The sequence below is a fragment of the Bidens hawaiensis genome, unplaced genomic scaffold (genome assembly GCF_021521415.1).
Source record: "Bidens hawaiensis isolate Kalapana, Puna unplaced genomic scaffold, B.hawaiensis_p1.1 tig00049673_1, whole genome shotgun sequence".
NCBI classification, from domain to species: domain Eukaryota; kingdom Viridiplantae; phylum Streptophyta; class Magnoliopsida; order Asterales; family Asteraceae; genus Bidens; species Bidens hawaiensis.
The window spans coordinates 52,115-72,780 of NW_027506118.1; the positions used below are offsets into that span (position 1 = coordinate 52,115).

Consider the following 20,666-nt stretch of genomic DNA (forward strand, 5'->3'; position numbering starts at 1 on the left):
CATTTGTATACCCGGTTCGTTTAATCTATAAATTAAAACACGTAAACTCACACCCAAAAATTTTATATTGGATTCGTATTGTGTTATAAACTGACTACTAATTAAAATCTATGACAATTGTTTGTCGTTGGACGCGACTAAAATTCCCAATCTTATTTTCGGCTTGAAAGTCGATATATTCTAACCAACTTAAAACTGACATATTGGATCGGATCCAAACTGATTTCAAATCGACATATTGGATCAACACTAAAACAGTTCTACTAAAGCCAGTTTCAAGTCCGGTTTGATTGCACATCTCTATAGACACAAGCATAGAAAAGCGACAAAAAAAGGAGAGCGGGAGAGAAACTCGACTTGGGGGTTTTACGGTTTTGGGGTTTTGATTTCTGTTTTTTAACAAATGAATACATTATTATACAAACTAAATCACAAATCATAATACAAAAATATTTTTTTTCATTTTAAATTTTACTCTATAAATATTACAAATTTCTTGGTACATAGATGTCTGAGTTACAATTATTAAAGATTTTATTGATATTTTCAATCACAAACCAGTTGTCTTACCGGTTTACTAGTCGATTTAGTTATATCATATTTAAGAGGCGTAACGTCACAAACAATATAAATATAAAATGTAAAACAATATAACTCCTAAAAGCCCGTCTTGATATCCAAAACTGGCTTCACGCCTTCACAAGAACTTACTTAAAAAACCATGTTAACATTCACATATATTTCATGCAGGAGAAAACATCCCATTCTCGTGTGTACTTCAAATTCAGTAAAAGTCTAAACCACATTGTTGGGATATCATCCTCGAGAGAGGCTGAACACAGGCACGTCTACAGAGGAAAAGACAAAAGTGGCCCTAGCACGAGACGGTTAGAGGTCATTATCATACAAGGGCTCACGATCATGCCAAGGGGATCTTCTGAAAAGGGACCGAAATGGTCCCGTTTGAGGACCACCTCTGCCATAGATGCAATAATTGTCGTATATTGAGCCATTGTATCAAAGCCCAATAAGTCATTTGTAATTGTGTCGTTACCGTGTTTTTTCTCAACTCATTCTCAAATATTTTTGTTAGTGTCTCATAAACTCTGGATAAAGTTAATATGGCCCGATCTAGATCTAGTCAGGTCCTTGGTTTAAAAAAGTGTGAGGCGCAAGTCGATGGGCTCCAAACAACTAAAGGCACAGTGTTTTTAAATTATAAATCTCTTTAAAAAATATTACATTTTTTTGTTCCAAGTTAACAAAACGCTTGCTGCTTAAACTAGCAATTGGTCTTCTAGTCTAATTGCATAGGAATGACGGTTGATGCTTGAGATTTTTACAGTCTCACATTCAAAACTGACTCAATAATGTATTTTTACAGTAACGATTTTCCTCTTTAATAGTGTTTCTGAATAAGTCAGATTTGAAGCCTCAAAATCAACATAAAGTTAGCATCTCTCAACAACGCACACTCGGATATTACATCAAACGTTGTTAAAAAAAACTACTTAAAACCAATATATTATATTTTTGAATTCATTGGTCAAATCTTATTTATTTGGTTGCACATGGGCATTTAGACTAGCCAACCATATTTTGTTTCATGAGTTTAAGTTTGACCCGTTTCTATCGACTCATTACCTTCTTTTCCTCTTCTCATATTCTTCTTTGGCTTTACAAAATAATAATTTAATTTATTAAAAACACTTTTTAACCTTTAAATTTACCATATTTTCGTTGTTTGGTAATGTGGTTAGTCTTCTCAAAAGACTTTATTTGTCACATGTACCTTTTATCTTCATCCACTTGGTTAAAGCTTCATCACTCATGTTACTTTTAACATATTTAATTTGTTTCTTAATTTCAGGTTATATCACGATTAAATTATATTAAATGATAAATAATATATATAGCATGAGTTGAGATTAATATTGGGAAAATTAACATTATTAAAATCCAATAACCCTATAATATATGTTATTTTTATTTAATATAATGTTACATGGTTTATAGATATTAGCCGTGCATAAGTTCATCAATTAGATCTTTTGGCTCAAAACTTGTCAATCCAGCACGCCTTATCAACCATGAAAGCTTGTAACCACATACCCTAGCCCATTGCTATTCAACTTGTGTTGAACCCTCTGTCACGACACTCGATGATAGTTAGGGTCAAGGTCTGGTCAACCACTTTGATGGCCTAAAACGATGTTTAAAAATAAGACCTTGTTGTAAAATAAAAATTATCTTGCTTTCTATCCAAATAATCAAGATGTTATCATTCTTTGCGAAAACATACGTAATGCAACTTCTCATACTTTTTCAAACTTAATTTAGTTTAAATGTCGCTCAAATTACACGCATTAATCCAAATCTCAAATTAAAAATGTATAATTATTAACTTTGTTGAAAATTGGAGGCCTTAAAAAATAGGAGTCTAAAGCTCTAACTTCATTTTGTTGTCCTTAAAGACGGCCTTGGTTAGGGCCATAGTCTCATTTTCTCGTTGTTTAGAGTCAGGGTCTCCATATGTGTGGTTGTGAGCATTATTGAAGTTAAATATTCTCTTTATTATCATCCCAAATTAATTGTTGAACAGAGAAAACTTAGGTCGATTAAAGCTATATATTTAATAAACATACACATTTATAAAAGGTGATACTAATGTATATATATTTAAATACTAGTTTTTATCCCCGTATTACGGGTGTTGTTTTATATTATTTGTTTTAATATTTATTTATCTTTTGATTTATATTTTATTATTATATAAAAGTTAATAATATACTTATTGTTTGGTGATAAATTGTTTCACTAATAAATTAGATGTCATAACCCGATTTAAAAGCTATATGGTTTTGATGAGACCCAATACCCGTTTATTTCTTTTACTATAAAATTGATTTTTTAATTATAAATAATACTTATAAAAGTTAATAATATACTTATGGTTTGATGAGACCCAAAACCTGTTTATTTTTTTTACTATAAAATTGTTTTTTAATTTAAATAATATATATATATATATATATATAATATATATAAAGGAAGACATAAAAATCCTACGTGTCGCGATGTGGTCGCTCCCCCTTTTTTTGGAGTCACCAGATTTGCTTGATTTTTAAATGGAGGCTTCTCATGCATTTGACCCGAATTCATGGGCATGGATCTTACCAAACCCAAATATTCCTTAAACGGGTTATAACATCTCTTTAAATTAAAAATTATTCTCACCAAATTATTTATGTAAAAATCCTATAAAATAGGATATAATAAAAAAATAATATTTTATTTATTTTATAAAAGATATATATATTATTTAAATTAAAAAACCAATTTGATAGTAAAAAAATAAACGGGTCTTGGGTCTCATCAAACCATAAGTATATTATTAACTTTCATAAATATTATTTATAATTAAAAAACCAGTTTCATAGTAAAAAAATAAACGGGTCTTGGGTCTAATCAAAACCATATGGCTTTTAAATCGGGTTATAACATCTCAATTATTTATGAAACAATTTATCATCAAACCATATGTATATTATTAACTTTTATACAATAAAAAAATATAAATTAAAAAAATAAATAAATATTAGAACAAACAATATAAAACAACTCCCGTAATACGGGAGATAAAAACTATATAATATATATATCTCTTTTTAAAATAAATAAGATATTAACTTTGGTATATCCTATTTTATAGGATTTTTACATCAATAATTTGGTAAGAATAATTTTTAATTTAATGAGATGTTATAACCCGTTTAAGGGATATCTGGGTTTGGTAAGACCCATACCCATGAATTCGGGTCAAATGCATGAGAAACCTCCATTTACAAATCAAGCAAATCTGGTGACTCCAAAAAAATGGGGAGCGACCACATCGCGACACATAAGAATTTTATGTTTTCGTTTATATATATTATAGATTTAGGTATTGTAACGTGCATATGTTTAATTTAAGTAAATACATTATTTGGATTATCTTAACCATGATTTAATTTGCATAGTTTGATTAATAATCAAATAGTTTATTAAATCAAATTTAAAATGAAAAAATCGTGAGGATATGAATCATACACACACATGCATTAAAAGATATTAATATAATTTAATTTAAATATATCTTAATTATCAACATGCTAGTGGTATGAGGTGTATTTGACCTAGTGGTATAAGGTGTAGTGTTTGAGAGTATACAAGGTGTTCTAATAACAAGTTATTAGTATCATTGATGAGATCATTATAATTTTTTCTTATAAATTTTAAAATTTCGATATACATAATTACAATGTTAACATTAACACATCAATCAACTTACGTCTAGCCATTAGCCAATTTCTTGGTTTTGTGAACGACAAACAAAATAAATTTTATTGCCACTTGAACATCTAGACACTAGCAAGTTACTAGCATCACATTATCATTATGCACCACCACCATAATAATGGCCACATGAATATCGCAACCCAACTCGACTACATATTAAAATTAAATCCGCTCCATCTTTCCCAAGTTAGACTCACGCCTTTACGCCTATTTTACATCCACAAGAAGCTAAGCGTTTTTATTTCTTGGTTTAAACTCTAGCATTACATGAAATGGTTAAAATAATCAAGTTTGGTTTGTTTAAAAATAATGATTTTAGTATACCACATTGCAATTAAAATATTGTAATAACAAAAAATAGAAAACATTACTAGTATATTAAATGGTCTTAAATGCATCTTTATTTAAACAATTAAAGAAGGCTTTTGTACAAGTCTAAATTCACTACATTTATAGTAATGATCATTATTTATTCAAACCAAAATTTTAAAAGCTACCAAAAGTTTAGATTTTGAATAAACTAGCACGATACACAAAATTTAATAGGTGAGTATAAATAAGATACACAAAACAAATTCATGTATATTATGGTTTATGCCGGTTTTGAGTGAGTTTTACTTGGATAAGTGAACGTAAAATAAACATTGTTGATCTAAAGAAAACCGAAGACCTTTACATCGTCAAGCATTTTTTAAATATACATTGCCTTGTTGAAGGTTTTACGTAACCTGTCTTCCAAATGCACCAACAAACGATTACCAATATCGTCTTTTATCAACTTTTTTTTCTTCTTCTAATTGTTTTAAAAGTTTCTGGAACGATTGACCGGATATAGATGGAATTTTACACCAATGTCCCACTAGATAAAACCTAAAACATAAAAGCATGTCAATATAAAACGCATCATAAATTAAAAAATAATAATAATAATTTAATAATCAAAACATTGTATACTTTTCAACTTGGGTTCCTGTAAACCGACCAAACATCATGAAACCAAATCAAACACTCCTAAACTCAACTTGTACATTCCACATTAAAATGTGTACATTAATTTATTCAAAATCAATTTCAATTTTTTTTTCCTTATTATAGAAATAAAAATTGACACACATAATAACATAATAACATAACATATACATAATAATATTATTACCTCTCACTTTCTTTCCTTCTTTCCATTTTCAGCTTCTATGGATTCCGGCAACGGCGGCGGCGGAGACGACGGCGTCCACGGCGGCTCCGGTGACTTGTACCATAACTCTTCCACACACTTCAATCGCATACCCATTCACTCCAATTTCTTCAATCCATCATCTTTTTCAAAACCCCCAAATCCAAACCCTAACCCTAATTCAATATACGATCTTAATCCTCTTAATCCTCTCAATTCGGTTCAAAATTCGAATCCGGGTTATGATCCGGGTACCCAGACGGATCCGAACCCGAATAAAAACCCGAAAAAACGTACCCGGGCTTCTCGCCGTGCTCCGACCACCGTGATGACCACCGACACGACGAATTTCCGGCGAATGGTTCAACAATACACCGGAATACCAGACTCTCCGTTTGCCACGTCATCACCGGCCGGTGGGTTTACTCGCCGGAGTGATATTTTACGGCCGGCGGCGAGTTATTTAAACTCCGGGAGTAATTTACACTCGGAAAGTTACAATATTATTAAACCGCACCCGAACTTGTCGAATTTGAATAATATTAATAATATGTTTTCGTTACAATCGTTTCCTCCGTTACAAGTTAATGTAACGGAGGTAACGGGGGTTATGGGAAATTCGGATCCGTTTGTTGGTTCGTCATCGATGAAAAGATGGAGGGGCCATGATGAAAATTTTGTGAACTTTGAGGGTAGGAGTGGAATTTCTCAAAACGTCGTCGTTTCTAACGTTTCAGTTAGAAATGACGACGACGAAGATAATGATGATGGTCGTCTTCCAGGTAACGAGGATTCGTGGATTTGTCCTTCGGATTAGTTTTGTGTAACAATTTTAGATAATGTGGGGTTAATTAAAGGGTGATTTTTGTTAATTATTTTTGTAATTAAAAATCGCCAGTATATTATTATTATTATTATTATTATTATTATTATTATTATTATTATTATTATTATTAGAAGAATAAAGTTAAGTTATTAACAGTTAGTTTTGTGGATTTGTATAATTTGTGTACATTTGATAATTGGGGTAATAATAATAAAATTTAAATGTTGTAATACTTATGCATGAAAACATGAAATCCATGCACGATCATCATGTTTATAGTTCATTTTAAATAATTATTTTTGAATGATTAAATTTAAAAGAAAATGCATGATATCTTGTTTTGATAAAAGGATGTGTATGTATGGTGCATTGTGTGTGTATTCATGGTCTATATATGTGTATATATATGTAGATATTCAATTAGTCATGGTCTAGAATCTAGATATATGCATGTGTATTCATAGTGTGCATGTGTATGTTTAGATATTCAATGTCTAATGTGTATGTGTGTGTCTACGTATGTGTATATGTATGTGTATGTGTTAACTACTAGAATAATATTAAAGAAGAATTAGTTTATTATTGCATAATCCTTGTTACTTTGTTAGATACATTTTAGCTCATTAATGCAACCATAAACTAATTAAACATGTTCATTTACATTTTTCTAAGGTTATATTAGCTCACACATTCCAAATTGATGTTGGAATTTGGAAATGTATTTACTACTATGATTACAATTACATACAAGTGTATATTGTGTTTCCTATTCAAAGAACGGGAATTCAAGTCTGGTCTAAAATAAAAACGCGAAATAAAAATCGTAAACATGTGGTTTATATTCGAAAAAGTATAAATGATATCCCAATATTGCATAATTTACTTATGAATTAATTGGATAATTATTGAGATAAGGGACACTAATGACATATTGATTGGTTGTTAGATCCACCTAATCCTCTATAATTACCAACAATAATTTTAAAAAGACATGTCTTAATTTGCTATAGATATGACACGACTAGAGATTGTATATCCATTTTGAGTAATTAAGTTTTTTTTAAATGGATGTTTTAATGTAATAAACATATATGTTTGTCATCGTAATATATATGTATATACAAAATGAGTTTTAATGAATGAAGATGCATATATATGTTAAGATCAGTGATATAAAGAATAATGAATTAGTAAAAAAAAGATGTATCGATTACAAGGAATTTAACTGTGAAGTTCAGTTTGAAAAAACAAAAATTTGTTCTCTTTATTAATCGAAAGTTTTCTCATTTAGAGCAATTCTTTTTTGGTATTGGCTTTCTTTTAACATACAAGATTTAATCCAATTATCCAATACATGTGTGATGCAGTATTTTTTTTTTTGTTTACTTGTTTTAAATAATCGATTTGTTCAGTGTTTACCATTTTTGTTGGTGAGTGTTTATCTCTTAGGGGTTGTTTGGTTCATTCATATCTGAATGAGTCAGATCTGAATGAGCAGCTGTCCCATTCAGCAACAACAGGAAGTCTGAATGATTCAGACCTAATTTTAACTATTCAGATGTTTTTGTGTTCCAACCAAACAGTCTGAAGTCTGAATGAATCAGATGTAAACATACAGCCCCTTAGTTATGTATCATTATCTCTCTGTGAGTTGAAAACTTTTATAAGGATTTTTGATTTGAGAATTGAAGATAATGATCAATAGTCAATATTGAATTTTATTTGTCAAAAAACGTTAGGGTCTTTGAAGCATCTGATTTTTTCGTCGATTTTTCTAGCCATTTGATTGTTTGTTTTGATCTTCGCAAAAACACACAATACTAGTTTATCTTTCCTCTTACTATTTCAGTGTAGTAGTACTCCTCGTCTCCTCATACCCTATCTAAATTTCTCTCAGATTGATCAAAGTGTCTCATAGAAAATTAAGCAACATCGCCATCTCTCACACCTCTTCTCAAAATCTTGCTACCGACGAACCACCAATGTGCTAAGTTTAGGACAACATTTATTTCTTCTTGTTATGATAAGTGACAACAGATTGATCAACCCTTTTGGTTAAGGAACATCCATTTATATTATCATCTCATTAACATACTATTCAAGTTAAGTTTGATTATTGTGTTTACACATGTTTTGTTTATCATATAATTTGTTCATTGTTAATGCAAAAGTGTAGCAATAATAATATTAATTTATCATAAGATTCACAAAAATAGACAAACTTAAATATCTAGATTTATTATCATTGGGCGGTTTGCTTTAGGGATGCACATATGAACAAAATCGTGTGTGAAATAACATAAGGAGGAATCAAATAAAATATATAATTTGGATGGGAATTTATGAGTGAGGCTTTCTTATATAGTTATATCCATCTCTAATTTTACTTGGTGAGCTTTTCATCCATCTAAGTTCACACTTCTTGGGTTTTTTTAACTTCGAACGAATAAACCCTGACTATCCGGGATAATCCAATTGGAAAAGGTGACTCGTACGCCCGTGACAACAAACAACGATGAGTAGCCCAAGCTCACTATATCAGATTCCGAGGAAAACTCATCGTTCGAATACCCACTGCGATAAAATCGGTTGGGATTGGATTCGAACTTGAGACATGCAGCCTCCATCACAAATCTTCATTTCCTCTTTAATATCAATTGAGCTAAAGCTCATTGGACATTTCTTGAGTTTTATATAAAGCATACTTATCATCATTTGATATTTTTAAGTAATTGAGTGATGGTAATTAAATTATAAGTATGCGAGGTTTTAACATTGATTTGCTCATAACACTTTGGAGACATAAGCCATCGTGGCTCATCTTAGGCCCAAAACTTTGAGCATGAGTGACATGTTTTGTAAAGGTGGGGGTATATATTACATTTTAACAAAAATATCAATTTTACAAATATTTTTTTAATTTATAAATTAACAAACATGTTAATTAAAGACTTTAAATGTTATTAAATTTACATATTACATGATCAATGGTTGAGTAAATTTTATTTTATTTTGTCTAAAAACAATAGTTTGTCTATAAATACAATGATTTAAAGATAATTAATTTACACTTACTTGAATTAAAAATAAATAAATAGATAACTTGTAAGAGTGGTGAAGGCATGTGAGATTCTCATTGGAAATGAATGGTGTTGAGTGGGCCTTTCTTTTATACATGGAGAATAATCTTGTTTTGATCAATCATGATGGTGAAATGATTATGCATTTCATTGTTGCTTTTCAATTTCCATCACCATTGCTTCAAAAGGTAGCATCGGTTCATGGAATCATATAAGCTTATTATATTACTATTATTGTCATTTGATTTGTTAATTATCAAATTATCTAGAAAAAAAATATATCTGTAGAAAGATCTACATGAGTTGTTGAGGTTTCATAAAACTCGCCCATAAGTTTTGATGTTTTGATTGTCGTCGTAAGTAATGTCTCGCAACGTTTAGGACACATCGTGGAGCACAAACTTGAATTTGACAACTTGAATAGCGATCGAAGGCTACATAACATGAGAGTTACTTGTGAAGAAGACATATAAGTTGTCACGTGACAAAAGTAAATGCGAACACAATTGACGTTATGATATGTGGTTGCATAGGAACTTCGTGCAGTTAGGGACATTATCGCATCTTTGTAGTCATTAATAGCGTGAGAAAGCATGAGAATAGTGATTTATACATAAGCATTGCGTGCGTCTTGGAATAAACCCTGAAAACCCTAACCTATGTATGAAAACACTTTGAGATGAACTAATAAAAAGAAGAAACTTTTTTTTTGCATACGGATTGAATTGGCCACACCAATAAAATAATGTGTTTCTTCATTGATTTGATTTGATTTGTTTCTAGGTATTCCACCTTTCTGTCAGTGTGTTGAATCAAGAAGATGACATCTCACAAATTTGACGTCGAGAATTTTGGTGGATCAAGTAATTTAGTTTTGAGGAGACGAATATGAAGGCATTTATAGTTTAGTACGTACACATAAAGAAACAAACTCTTGCTAAAACACATATTGCAATGTTATTGTGATCAACTAACAAGAGGTTGTTGTGTATACAAGCCCTTAACCTCAATCTTCTTGTTTAGTTAATTTAAATAATTATACAAAAATAAAAAAGAACAAATACCAAAAAATAATAATAATAATAATAAATCATAGAGAACTGGTGAGACTGGTTGTTGCGGGTGAGGGTGGTCAAGATTAGTTCCCTAGTCACGTAAGGTGGGGTTATCTTGGGTTGTTCGGAGTAGTTTTTCGGTTATAATTGGGTGGGCGGTTGACTTTGGTCTTGGTTGTATCTTGATGGTTGTTTTGGTGTGTCTAGCTTCTTGCTAGAGTATTTTAATAAACTTTTGTTGTTTAATAATAATAATAATAATAATAAATAAATAAATAAATAAAATAAAATAAAAACTGTGTATGTCTACCTTAGAAGCACCAACATGATCTCAAAGACCCCACTTGCACCCCGTTATACCCTCAATCTTTACCCTCTTTTGTCACACTATATTTTTTTTTAAGAAAATGATAATAAAAGAGGATTAAAGTGCTAGTAAATAATTAAATATCACCTCTATCTTGTTCCTATTAATGGTAAATTACAAGAAAAATCATTTTATTGTTCGATCAAATCAGCATTGACTTAAAATGGTGACCATAAAATATGTTCCTTTCTTTTTAATAAATTTGCAAATAGATTCTATAGTTAAATGCTTTTTCTATTCTCTCCATATGACTCAATGCATAAACATGTTCATTTACCGTGATTTTTTCCATCCTTTTTTACGTTATCTGATTCTTCCTATCGAAGATTATAATTTTACAGGGTCGTTTTTCATATACATGTGATGAATCACAGTTTTATCTTAGTATATTACCCAAAAAAGTGAGTATTGGACACTAGAAAACATTACAAATATATATATATATATATATATATATATATATATATATATATATATATATCTTTTGAGGTTACATCACGTTTGGATCCGCCACTGATTATACATTATATTTAAGTCTGAAACTATTAAGAAACTAGAAAACAAGCTTAGTTTCTTTTACTAAACTTTATAATTAAAATTGTTCTAAGTTCATGTGAACATATTACATATACTACTTATTTTAGGAGAAAATGCTAGAAAATATTATTTTTTTTATTGGTTAGATAGTGGTGATAATATATACTCCGTAGAATATAATCATGTTATAGGGGATACATATAATGCATATATGGGATTATAAACTTTAGTTAATCATTGTATTCTTGCTATTCATACGAGCATCTTCAAATATCTGTAAAGTTTAAACAAATAAAACTTTTCAACATAAAGCCGTGGGCTGCTTCCCATGAAATGTTAAAAGTACGAATAAGTTGAAATTTGTGACTTGGAATGTTGATGATACGTTGCGGAGAATACAAGACTTATTCGATACAATGTATAACTTTCGTGTGGATTATAAATGAAGATGCGTTGGTTGTCACATGGTTTTTTATGACCCTAGTTCGGTTCTGTTCAACTCATGAACAACCCCACTTTCAAGATTATCTGGAAAAAAAATAAAAATGATGAACAAGATACGTAAATAATCAGGTTTTTTACTGTCAAATCTGACATGTTTAACAAACGATCATGTTGGTTGTCACATGGCTTTTTCTTATCTTAGTTTGGTTGGCTCGACTCACGAACAACCTTATTGCTGACATGATTTGAAAACAAGATTAACATGACATAAAAACAATTATATTTTATCGTCATATTTAGCATATTTAATAAACAGTCATGCTTAGATTGACATTACTATGCTGATATGTTTAGTCCGTTTAGTTAAACAACACGTCAACTAATTTACAACATTTTCCAACCCATGCATTATAAACCATAAATTTATTTAAGACGTTTATAACTTAACTACAACACGTATACATAATAGGTTTATGGGTTTATTCGGTCCGGTTTATGTATTTAATTTTTAAGAAAGAAAGAGGAAAAACGTATGGTATGACGTATCCAATGACGTCATCACAAGATTTGATAGTGTATCATCGAAAGAAAGGGACCACACAACAACATCCGTTAGTTAAGGAGAAGTTGCCACGTGTATGTTCCATGGGCCCACCCCACTTAGCAAAATGAGGTAGTTCAGTTTATTAATGGTAAGACCCTTAACTTTTAATCATGTTACAGTTAGACCCCTTCATGTTTCTAAGTTTTCATTTAAATCCAAATTTTCATAAACCTATATATAAACAAGCCAAGCCATGTCTGAGTTTGACTAGGCTCGAGCTTGAATCGTTTTAACTTACGAGAGTTTGGCTCGTGAGTTGGGTTTTCAAACTCGGGTTTAGCTTTTTTTTTATTTATGTATTAATTCATATACGTTTTTAGTTATTTTTATTTATAAGTTTTGAGAAAAACCTTTAACGAGCCTAAGCTTGGCTCGAGTTCATGTGTGTAGTACATTAAACGAGCCAATGATTTGCTCGAGCTTGGCCATGCATGCAAGCAATACACAAAAAGTCCAAAAGAGGTAAAAAATTAAAAAAAAACACAAGGCTCTACAAACGTAAACGAGTTTCTTATACAATGATCGAGTTTAGGTTTAATAACTAGACAATCTTTATTTGAGGATCAGGTTCACTCGAGCTGAAAATTTTAACCTGAGCTCAAGTAGCTCGCGAACGGTTTAGCTCGTTTGCACACCTAACCTATACCAACAAGGCAACAATTATATGAGATCATGATACATATATGACAATATGACATAGCACATTACATAGCAATAATTCAACATTTTTTTTCTACGGTTAAAAGTTATTCAAGCTAGAAATTATTTTGTACATAATTATTGGTCAAAATATGCTTTAGTATCTTGGACTATTGACTTAGCGACCATTAAACTATTGACTAAGGAATATGTAAATATTGACTATGAAACATGTAATGAGCCAATTTAACTTAACTAACAATACTATGAGTATTTGACTGTTATCATTAAGATAATAAAAGACCTTGTTATATTTCTAATATACTATTACTGTTAAAATTAACGATAGTGTTAAGTGACTGATCAAGAATATTTTTACTAGGTCATTTTTTTTCAAGTCTACCAAGAGAAACTTTTGTTTGATCGGGGCACCGAAATTTGTGTTACCGGATTGAATTGGGCCACCGAAATAAATATGATTTCAATTTCAGTTTTAGGTTTTTTCAAGCTAGTTATGGAGACTTTATACTTTATTTGAGAATAAAGTATTTTTATGCATGTTTAACTAGTTATTAACTAGCTGGATAGAACAACTAGTTATTAGGCCGGTTGGTTACATGCCACACCTAAGCCAAAGGTTCAACTCATAAGATTCAAGTACAACCCTCTCTATAAGTGTGCAACGTGATTACTAATCCTGACAAATGCCTTGTCTTACTTTCATCACACAAATTATATGTGTTACCGTGTAGGAATTAAGAGTTTAGTAAGTTGTCACTGATATAGTAACATTTAGAAAAACTATCAAATTAGTTAACCGATACTTAAAAACTATCAGATCAGTTAACCCGATACTCAAAAACGATCAGATCAGTTAATCTCGGTACTCAAAGAATAGGTCCACCCCTAATTACATTTGGTGTCATAATTAGACAATCCTTATTTCATAATTGATCTTTTTAATCTTTTTTTACTCACTACCCTAATTTGTAAAGGAACCCCAAAAATGAGTTGGACCCACTTGACCGACCTGACCCCACCCATTACCATTCCCCGTATTGATTCAGGCCGGAATTCGTGGGCTTATGTGACAAGATTTTATCATCGTGAAATATCATTTTTACACTAAAAAGTAAATTATGACAAGATTTTATCATCAGATTTTTAATCTCTTTGATTGAAAGTTTTGAGTGTGACTCATTATTCAGTATATTTCGTTTTTTTTATAAAAGTTATATTTTAACGATTTTTTATATTTGTTGGTCGTTAAAAAGTTATATATATGCTAACGATTTACTGAACATTAATATTTTAACGATCTTTATTAAATGTGTTATTAGATTAATACCCTGAAAAACCAAAATATATTACTTTTAGGATATCAATATTTTTGTATTTTTAAATTTTCAAGAAAAAGTTATAATAAAAAAACTTTTTTGTATGAAACTATTCCATTTAACATGATTCAACATAGTAACCGTAGACAAAACTAAATATTTATTACGCAAGTTCTATTCATTGTCGACCCTTATAAAATTTTGACACCAACCGTCTTTCTACCCCTGTGAAAGTTTTTCTGGATCCGGCGCTAGTTTTATTGCCGATAAGTAGATATGTTGATTTGTGAAAAGAGACTATACTAACAAGTAAAACTGTAAAAACCCCATATTTTGATTATTTTCTAAGCATACCAAATTCCAAAATAAAACACTTTTAGACTTCTTTGTTGGGCCAATGAACAAAGAGGTTACTTGGTACAACCAGCCCACTATGTTAATACCATGTTGTCCAAGTTTAAGATAACTTAAATGGGCCTCAATATGTTCTTGTTAATAGCATAATTACTCTAATTACTCTATTTAATATAGTTACAACTTACGAAAATGTAAATGCTATTTTTATATGTTTCTAACAGTTATCGGTTAAGTTTTAGGTTCTAACAAGTTATTTTAGCATTAAAGGCCTATATATGCTACCTTTTAACTAGAAGTGGGCTCGATAAGAGATGTAAAACCACGTACATTGGTGAATCAAGTTTATTCAGTTGTTCGAATGCAAATGCACGCTAAAAGATATATAAAATAAAAAGAAAAGAAATGCTAAATTGACTAACCATAATCTAACTTTATAATATTTTTGATTATTTACCTTATTTATGAAACATTATAGTTAGTAATTAGTATATTTTACAAGTAAATTAAAAACCACAATTTGGAATGTGACTCTTGTAAATAAATAAAAACTATTAAATTGTAAGATGAAAATGCTAGTAAAAAACTTAGGTAAACATTGTATGTTTGATACTAACAAAGACCAACTTTTTATATAACTAAACTTTGATTATCATGTCATCAAGCTTTAAAAAGGCATAGTTTCGACAGTTCATTAGAAACATTCCGCACTGATGGTCGTGAGTTAGGGTTGGTGTTCACGCACATCAATGCAAGCTCAACACAAAAGTTCATTGTATCCGCTACATGGTCCCTAGGAGGTTGTAGTCGTTGGTCAAGAACCACCATGTTCGCTAACTCTTTGACGTTTGATCTAGACATCAATGAGATCAAATCCCCGGGATGTATTCCCATCATCACCTCAAGTGTCACAATCCCAAAGCTATAGACGTCACACTTCTCGTTCACTTCCAAAGAATACGCGAGTTCTACAAAGAGACAAAGATATCTCGAGAATTAAAACTATAAACAAAAACAAGTGTTTAGTGTTTACATTCCCATTCAAAGACTTCTCGATTTTATGTGATACTGAATGATCTAAATCAACAAATAGTTTTAATAAAATGTGACTAAACTTTGAATATTTAAAAAACACTAAATACGTTGATCATAGAAGTGATTAGGGTTGTTAAGCAAGTCGTGTTTGCGGGTTGACATGTCTAACCAAACACAAACCTGGAAATTTGCCACGAACCCGAACACGACCCCCATATTTACAGGTTGACTAAACTTTGAATATTTAAAAAAAATACTAAATACGCTAAAAGATCAGAGCAGTGATTAGGGGTGTTAAGCAAGTCGTGTTCGCGGGTTGACATGTCTAATCCAACATAAACCTGGAAATTCGTCACGAACCCGAACACGACCCACATATTTAAAGGTTGACCCAAACACGACTTGTTTGACCCGAAAGTTTTTTTATTTTTGTTTTTTCCCACGTTTTAATACTCTAAATTTGCATTTTTACAAAAGTAAAAACTTATATAAAACAATTATTTTAACTATATAGTCTTATATTAATTTCCCTCTTTTGGTTTAAATTTTCGTAAAAGATACCCAACCAGTTTAATTTATTAGTTAAAATACGTTAAAAAATAAAATAGAAAATAAACGGGTTAAACAATTTAACCCGTGAACACGCTAGGTTGACCCAAACTCGACCCGCTTAGCTAAACGGGTTCGTAGGTTCGACCCGAAACTGACCAAAACCCACAAATTTCATGTTAGCTAGTTCACACCCTTAATATTAATCGGATGGTACCCGGAGCGCTATAGCCATAGGTGCCCGCGAACGAAGTCCAATTCGACGAACCGGGCTTCAAAAACTTAGCCGTCCCAAAATCCGACAAACAAGCAACGTACCCCGAGTCCAGCAAAACGTTACTACTCGATAAGTCGCAATGAACAATAGGTTCTAAACAATCATGATGCAAGTAACACAAAGCATCAGCAACCCCTTTGATAACATTAAACCTCTTGTTCCAATGGAATTCGATAATCTTTTTGACATCGCTTAATAACTTTCTTAAACTCCCACCATTTATAAACTCGTACACCAAAAATGTGTGTCGCGGATGCGAACAAAACCCGTAAAGCTTCACAATGTTATGGTGTCGGGTTACGGTTAATGCTTGGATCTCATTTTCGAAACTTTTGGAATCTATCAAGTTGTCGGGTTCTCATGGTTTGAACTTTTTAACCGCAACTAGTTCACCCGTTGGTAACTCGGCTCGATAAACGGTCCCACAACCCCCTACCCCTATGACATACTTGGGGTCGAAATCATTGATCGCGTCTATAATAGTTTCGTACATCATTTTCCCATCATAGCTCCAAATAGGGAAAGGCGAACGGGCTTTGGTGACCCGATTTCTTTCTTTTTCGTTCTTCGAATGAAAATAAAAAACCCGACGATTAAAAACAAGATTAAACATACGGTCGGTACTATGATCAAAATCACTTTCCCGTGGTTGTTTTTCGCTATCCCGTTTATTTGTTTTCGCGGGCATTCGATTAAGCCCGTTATGTTACCGCATAACCCTAAGTTGTTTTCAAGCGCTTCGAATGGCGCTTGTCGAAATACTCGAATATCGGGAACACGACCCTCGAGCTGGTTACATGATATATCGATCGTGGTCAAACTCAAAAGGTCAACGAACGACGAAGGTATCGAACCCGAGAGATTGTTATGTGAAATGTTCAAAACCTCCAGCATTTTTAAACGTCCAAATTGTTGCAGGAAACCTCCCGTAAGCCCATTATTCGATAAATCAAGGACTTCGAGCTCGGGTAACCACGTGAGCTCAACGGGAACCCCGCCCCGTAAATCATTACCGGACAAATTTAATACCAACAATCTCGAGCATTGACCAATTTCTTCGGGAATCGGGCCAACGAGATCATTTTACCCCAAATTTAACCTTTCCAAATTAGAAAATTCCCGAATGCAAGCGGGATGTTGCCCGAAAGACGATTATCGTCTAGGAAAAGCCCGATTAGTGAAGCTAATCTTCCTAAACTTGTCGGGATCTCCCCGGTCAAGTGATTCGACGAAAGATGGACTTCTTGTAACCGCGAGCTTCCAAGATTTTCGGGTATAACCCCCGAAAGATTATTATTCGACATTCTAAGGCTCGTTAAACTACGACATAACGACCAATCGGTCGACACCTCACCATAGAAATTGTTATAACTTATATCAATATATTCTAACTCGTTATAAACACCGAAAGCATCCGATACATTGCCCGTAATCATGTTTCCATCAAACCGAATTCGTACCAATTTGCTACAATTCTTTAAGGTGCCCGGGACCGGGCCCGAAAAAGAGTTGTTATTCACAGAAAATAATAGGAGTGATCCACTAAAGCCTACATGGGCCGGTAAATGGCCCGAAAGCCCGTTATTACCTAGTGCAAGTGCTTTAAGAGTCATTGTTAAGTTGTTTAGCTCTTCAGGAAACGGGCCCGTAAGATTGTTCGTCGATAATGACAAATCGAGAAGCGTTTTCAGCTTCCCTAAAGCAATAGGGATCGGGCCCGAAAGTTGGTTTTGATGTAGATATAATGATACAAGCCGGGTGTAGTTTCCTAACGAGCCCGGGACTGGGCCCATTAGATAGTTGTCAAACAAGCGGAGACCGATGAGTGTTCTCGGGTTTCCTATCTTGGGAAGAATGGGCCCGGTTAACCCGTTTTTTTGTAAGTAAAGATATTCAATTCTTGTGAAGTTTTCAAAAGAGCCCGGTATCGGCCCGAATAGTTTATTATCCTCAAGATCAAGAAAACGCAATCGGGCTAAGTGGCCCAATGAGTCCGGGATTTGACCATCAAGATTATTCGACCCGAGATCAAGATTCTCGAGTAAACTCAACTCACCGAGCTCGAATGGGATTCGGCCCGTTAACTGATTACTCGAAAAGTTAAGATCTTTTAACTTTCTTAAGTATCTTATTCCTAGCGGAATTGAGCCCGTTAACCGATTGTTATAAAGATTAAACCTTAGCAGGCCCGATAAGGCCGAGAAGTTAAAACGATCAAGATTACCTTGTAAACGAAAGCTTTCGAGATTGATACTAGTTACACTGATGTTATTGTTGTTGCAGCCTATACCGGCCCAGTTTTTGCACGGGTCGGGCCCGGCCCATGACGAAAGAACCTTAGAACTTTTGTTATCGAGGCCCGATTTCCAGTTTCAAGGGCCCGAGCGACCGTATAGGTACTGATCCCGGGCTGAGGGTTAACATTACTAGCAAGAAGTAGGATGAAGTTTAAAAATATGAATATTATTTTGAGTGATGGTTTCATTATTTGTGTTAAAAGATTTTTGATATACTATATAACTATATAATAAGTGTTTAATGGGCCAGCAGCGTATTATCAAAGGCGTTGCCAATATTGAGTGACACATTTGTGTTTTCATTGTGTCAACTTGTTCAAACAAATCTAAATTTTTTATTTTTTATTTTATAAATATAGATTAAGACTTGGTAGTTTTAGTAGGCTTGGACAGTAAATGGGTCGAGGCGAAACCGAGTAGATGACCAAGTCAGGTTGGGCTCGACTGCTCGAGTTTGACTCGTGTATTTCGACTTGTTGAAATGTTAAGAGCAAGTTCAGCTTGTAAAAAGCTTGAGCCAACTCATTTTTTAATTTATTTATTTTTTCTTTCTACCCATCGTCCTCAATCACCACCACCACCATCCAGCATCAAAGCCCACGTCCACCCGCTACCACATTTCATACTCTACCACCGGTTTATTTTTAGCAATCTACAGACGTTAAAACAAGCAGTCTTCTTCTTGCTAGGGGTGTGCGTGGTGCGGTTCGGTGTGGTTTTTGGCTAAAACCAAACCGAAAACCAAAACTTCGGTTTTTGGAGTTTTTGAAACCGTTGGGTTTCTTTTTTTCGGTTTCGGTTTTTGCCATTTGAGCTTGAAAATTTTAGGCCGGAAAAAAAAAACTGGCAAAAAATAATGAATTTAGGTATAAATAATTTTATTAATTATAAAACAATAGACTTTTATACATTTGATAAAAAATATTAGAGTTACATATTAATTAAATTCTTATAAATTAGTTAATATAATATATAAAAAAAATTTAGGAACTCGGTTCGGTTCGGTTTTTTCGGTTTTTTTTACATGCAAAACCAAAACCAAACCATTAGTGCGGTTTTTACAAAAACATAAAAACCAAACCGTCGGTTTTTGTTTTGGTTCGGTATTTTTGGTTTGGATTTTTTGGTTTCTTGCACACCCCTACTTCTTGCAGAGGTTTGGTCAACCTCTTCTTCTAGAGATGTCTACAAATATGGTTATCAAGTTGTAGACGTGCTACCTCTAAAAAAACAAACAACACCTAAGTTAATATCTAGTTATAATGGTAACGTATTATTAGAAACTTAAGCAAAATAGCTACAAGTATTTTACGAAAAGACCCGAACTTTAGAATTAGCTTTAAGCCACGAAAAAAGGTTGCACTTACCCTCATATACACACACTAGATTCATATCATAGACACAAATGGCATGTATGGTATCCACTTGACTCAATAGTTCATAATTTCATATACAAAGCTTCAAGCAAAAAGAGAGCCAAACATATCCAAATGGAGACATGACATGTTTCAATAATTTTGTCATGACAATAAGTAACGTGTCTTGTCACTTTACCAAATTAATCACTTGCGAAAAGACATGTCCGTAACGCAATAGAAATTAACTCTTGCTTGTATACGGAGATGATGTGAAAAGCATCAAACTTTCACGATCAGATATAAGATTAAGACTTCAAAATTTGACAAGGAAACGTGCCAAAATACCGTAAGATTGAAAAGTATAAAATTGTATAGCGTACCTTTTTTGTTAAGCA

General features: G+C 32.4%; 1 protein-coding gene and 1 pseudogene across 2 annotated transcripts; one reads left to right on the forward strand and one right to left on the reverse strand.

The window, feature by feature from the left end:
• The first annotated feature begins 5,522 nt into the window (after positions 1-5,522).
• On the forward strand, positions 5,523-6,420 carry LOC143616767 (uncharacterized). Its single transcript, XM_077089504.1, has one exon. The coding sequence runs from the start codon at positions 5,532-5,534 to the stop codon at positions 6,327-6,329; it is 798 nt and encodes a 265-aa protein (XP_076945619.1). The 5' UTR covers positions 5,523-5,531; the 3' UTR covers positions 6,330-6,420.
• Positions 6,421-15,377: 8,957 nt separating this feature from the next.
• Positions 15,378-19,101, reverse strand: LOC143616765 (uncharacterized; annotated as a pseudogene). Its single transcript, XR_013150717.1, has 2 exons — positions 16,557-19,101; positions 15,378-15,723 (listed from the first exon to the last, which is right to left on the reverse strand). The product of XR_013150717.1 is annotated as an uncharacterized LOC143616765 (transcript).
• Positions 19,102-20,666: the final 1,565 nt, after the last annotated feature.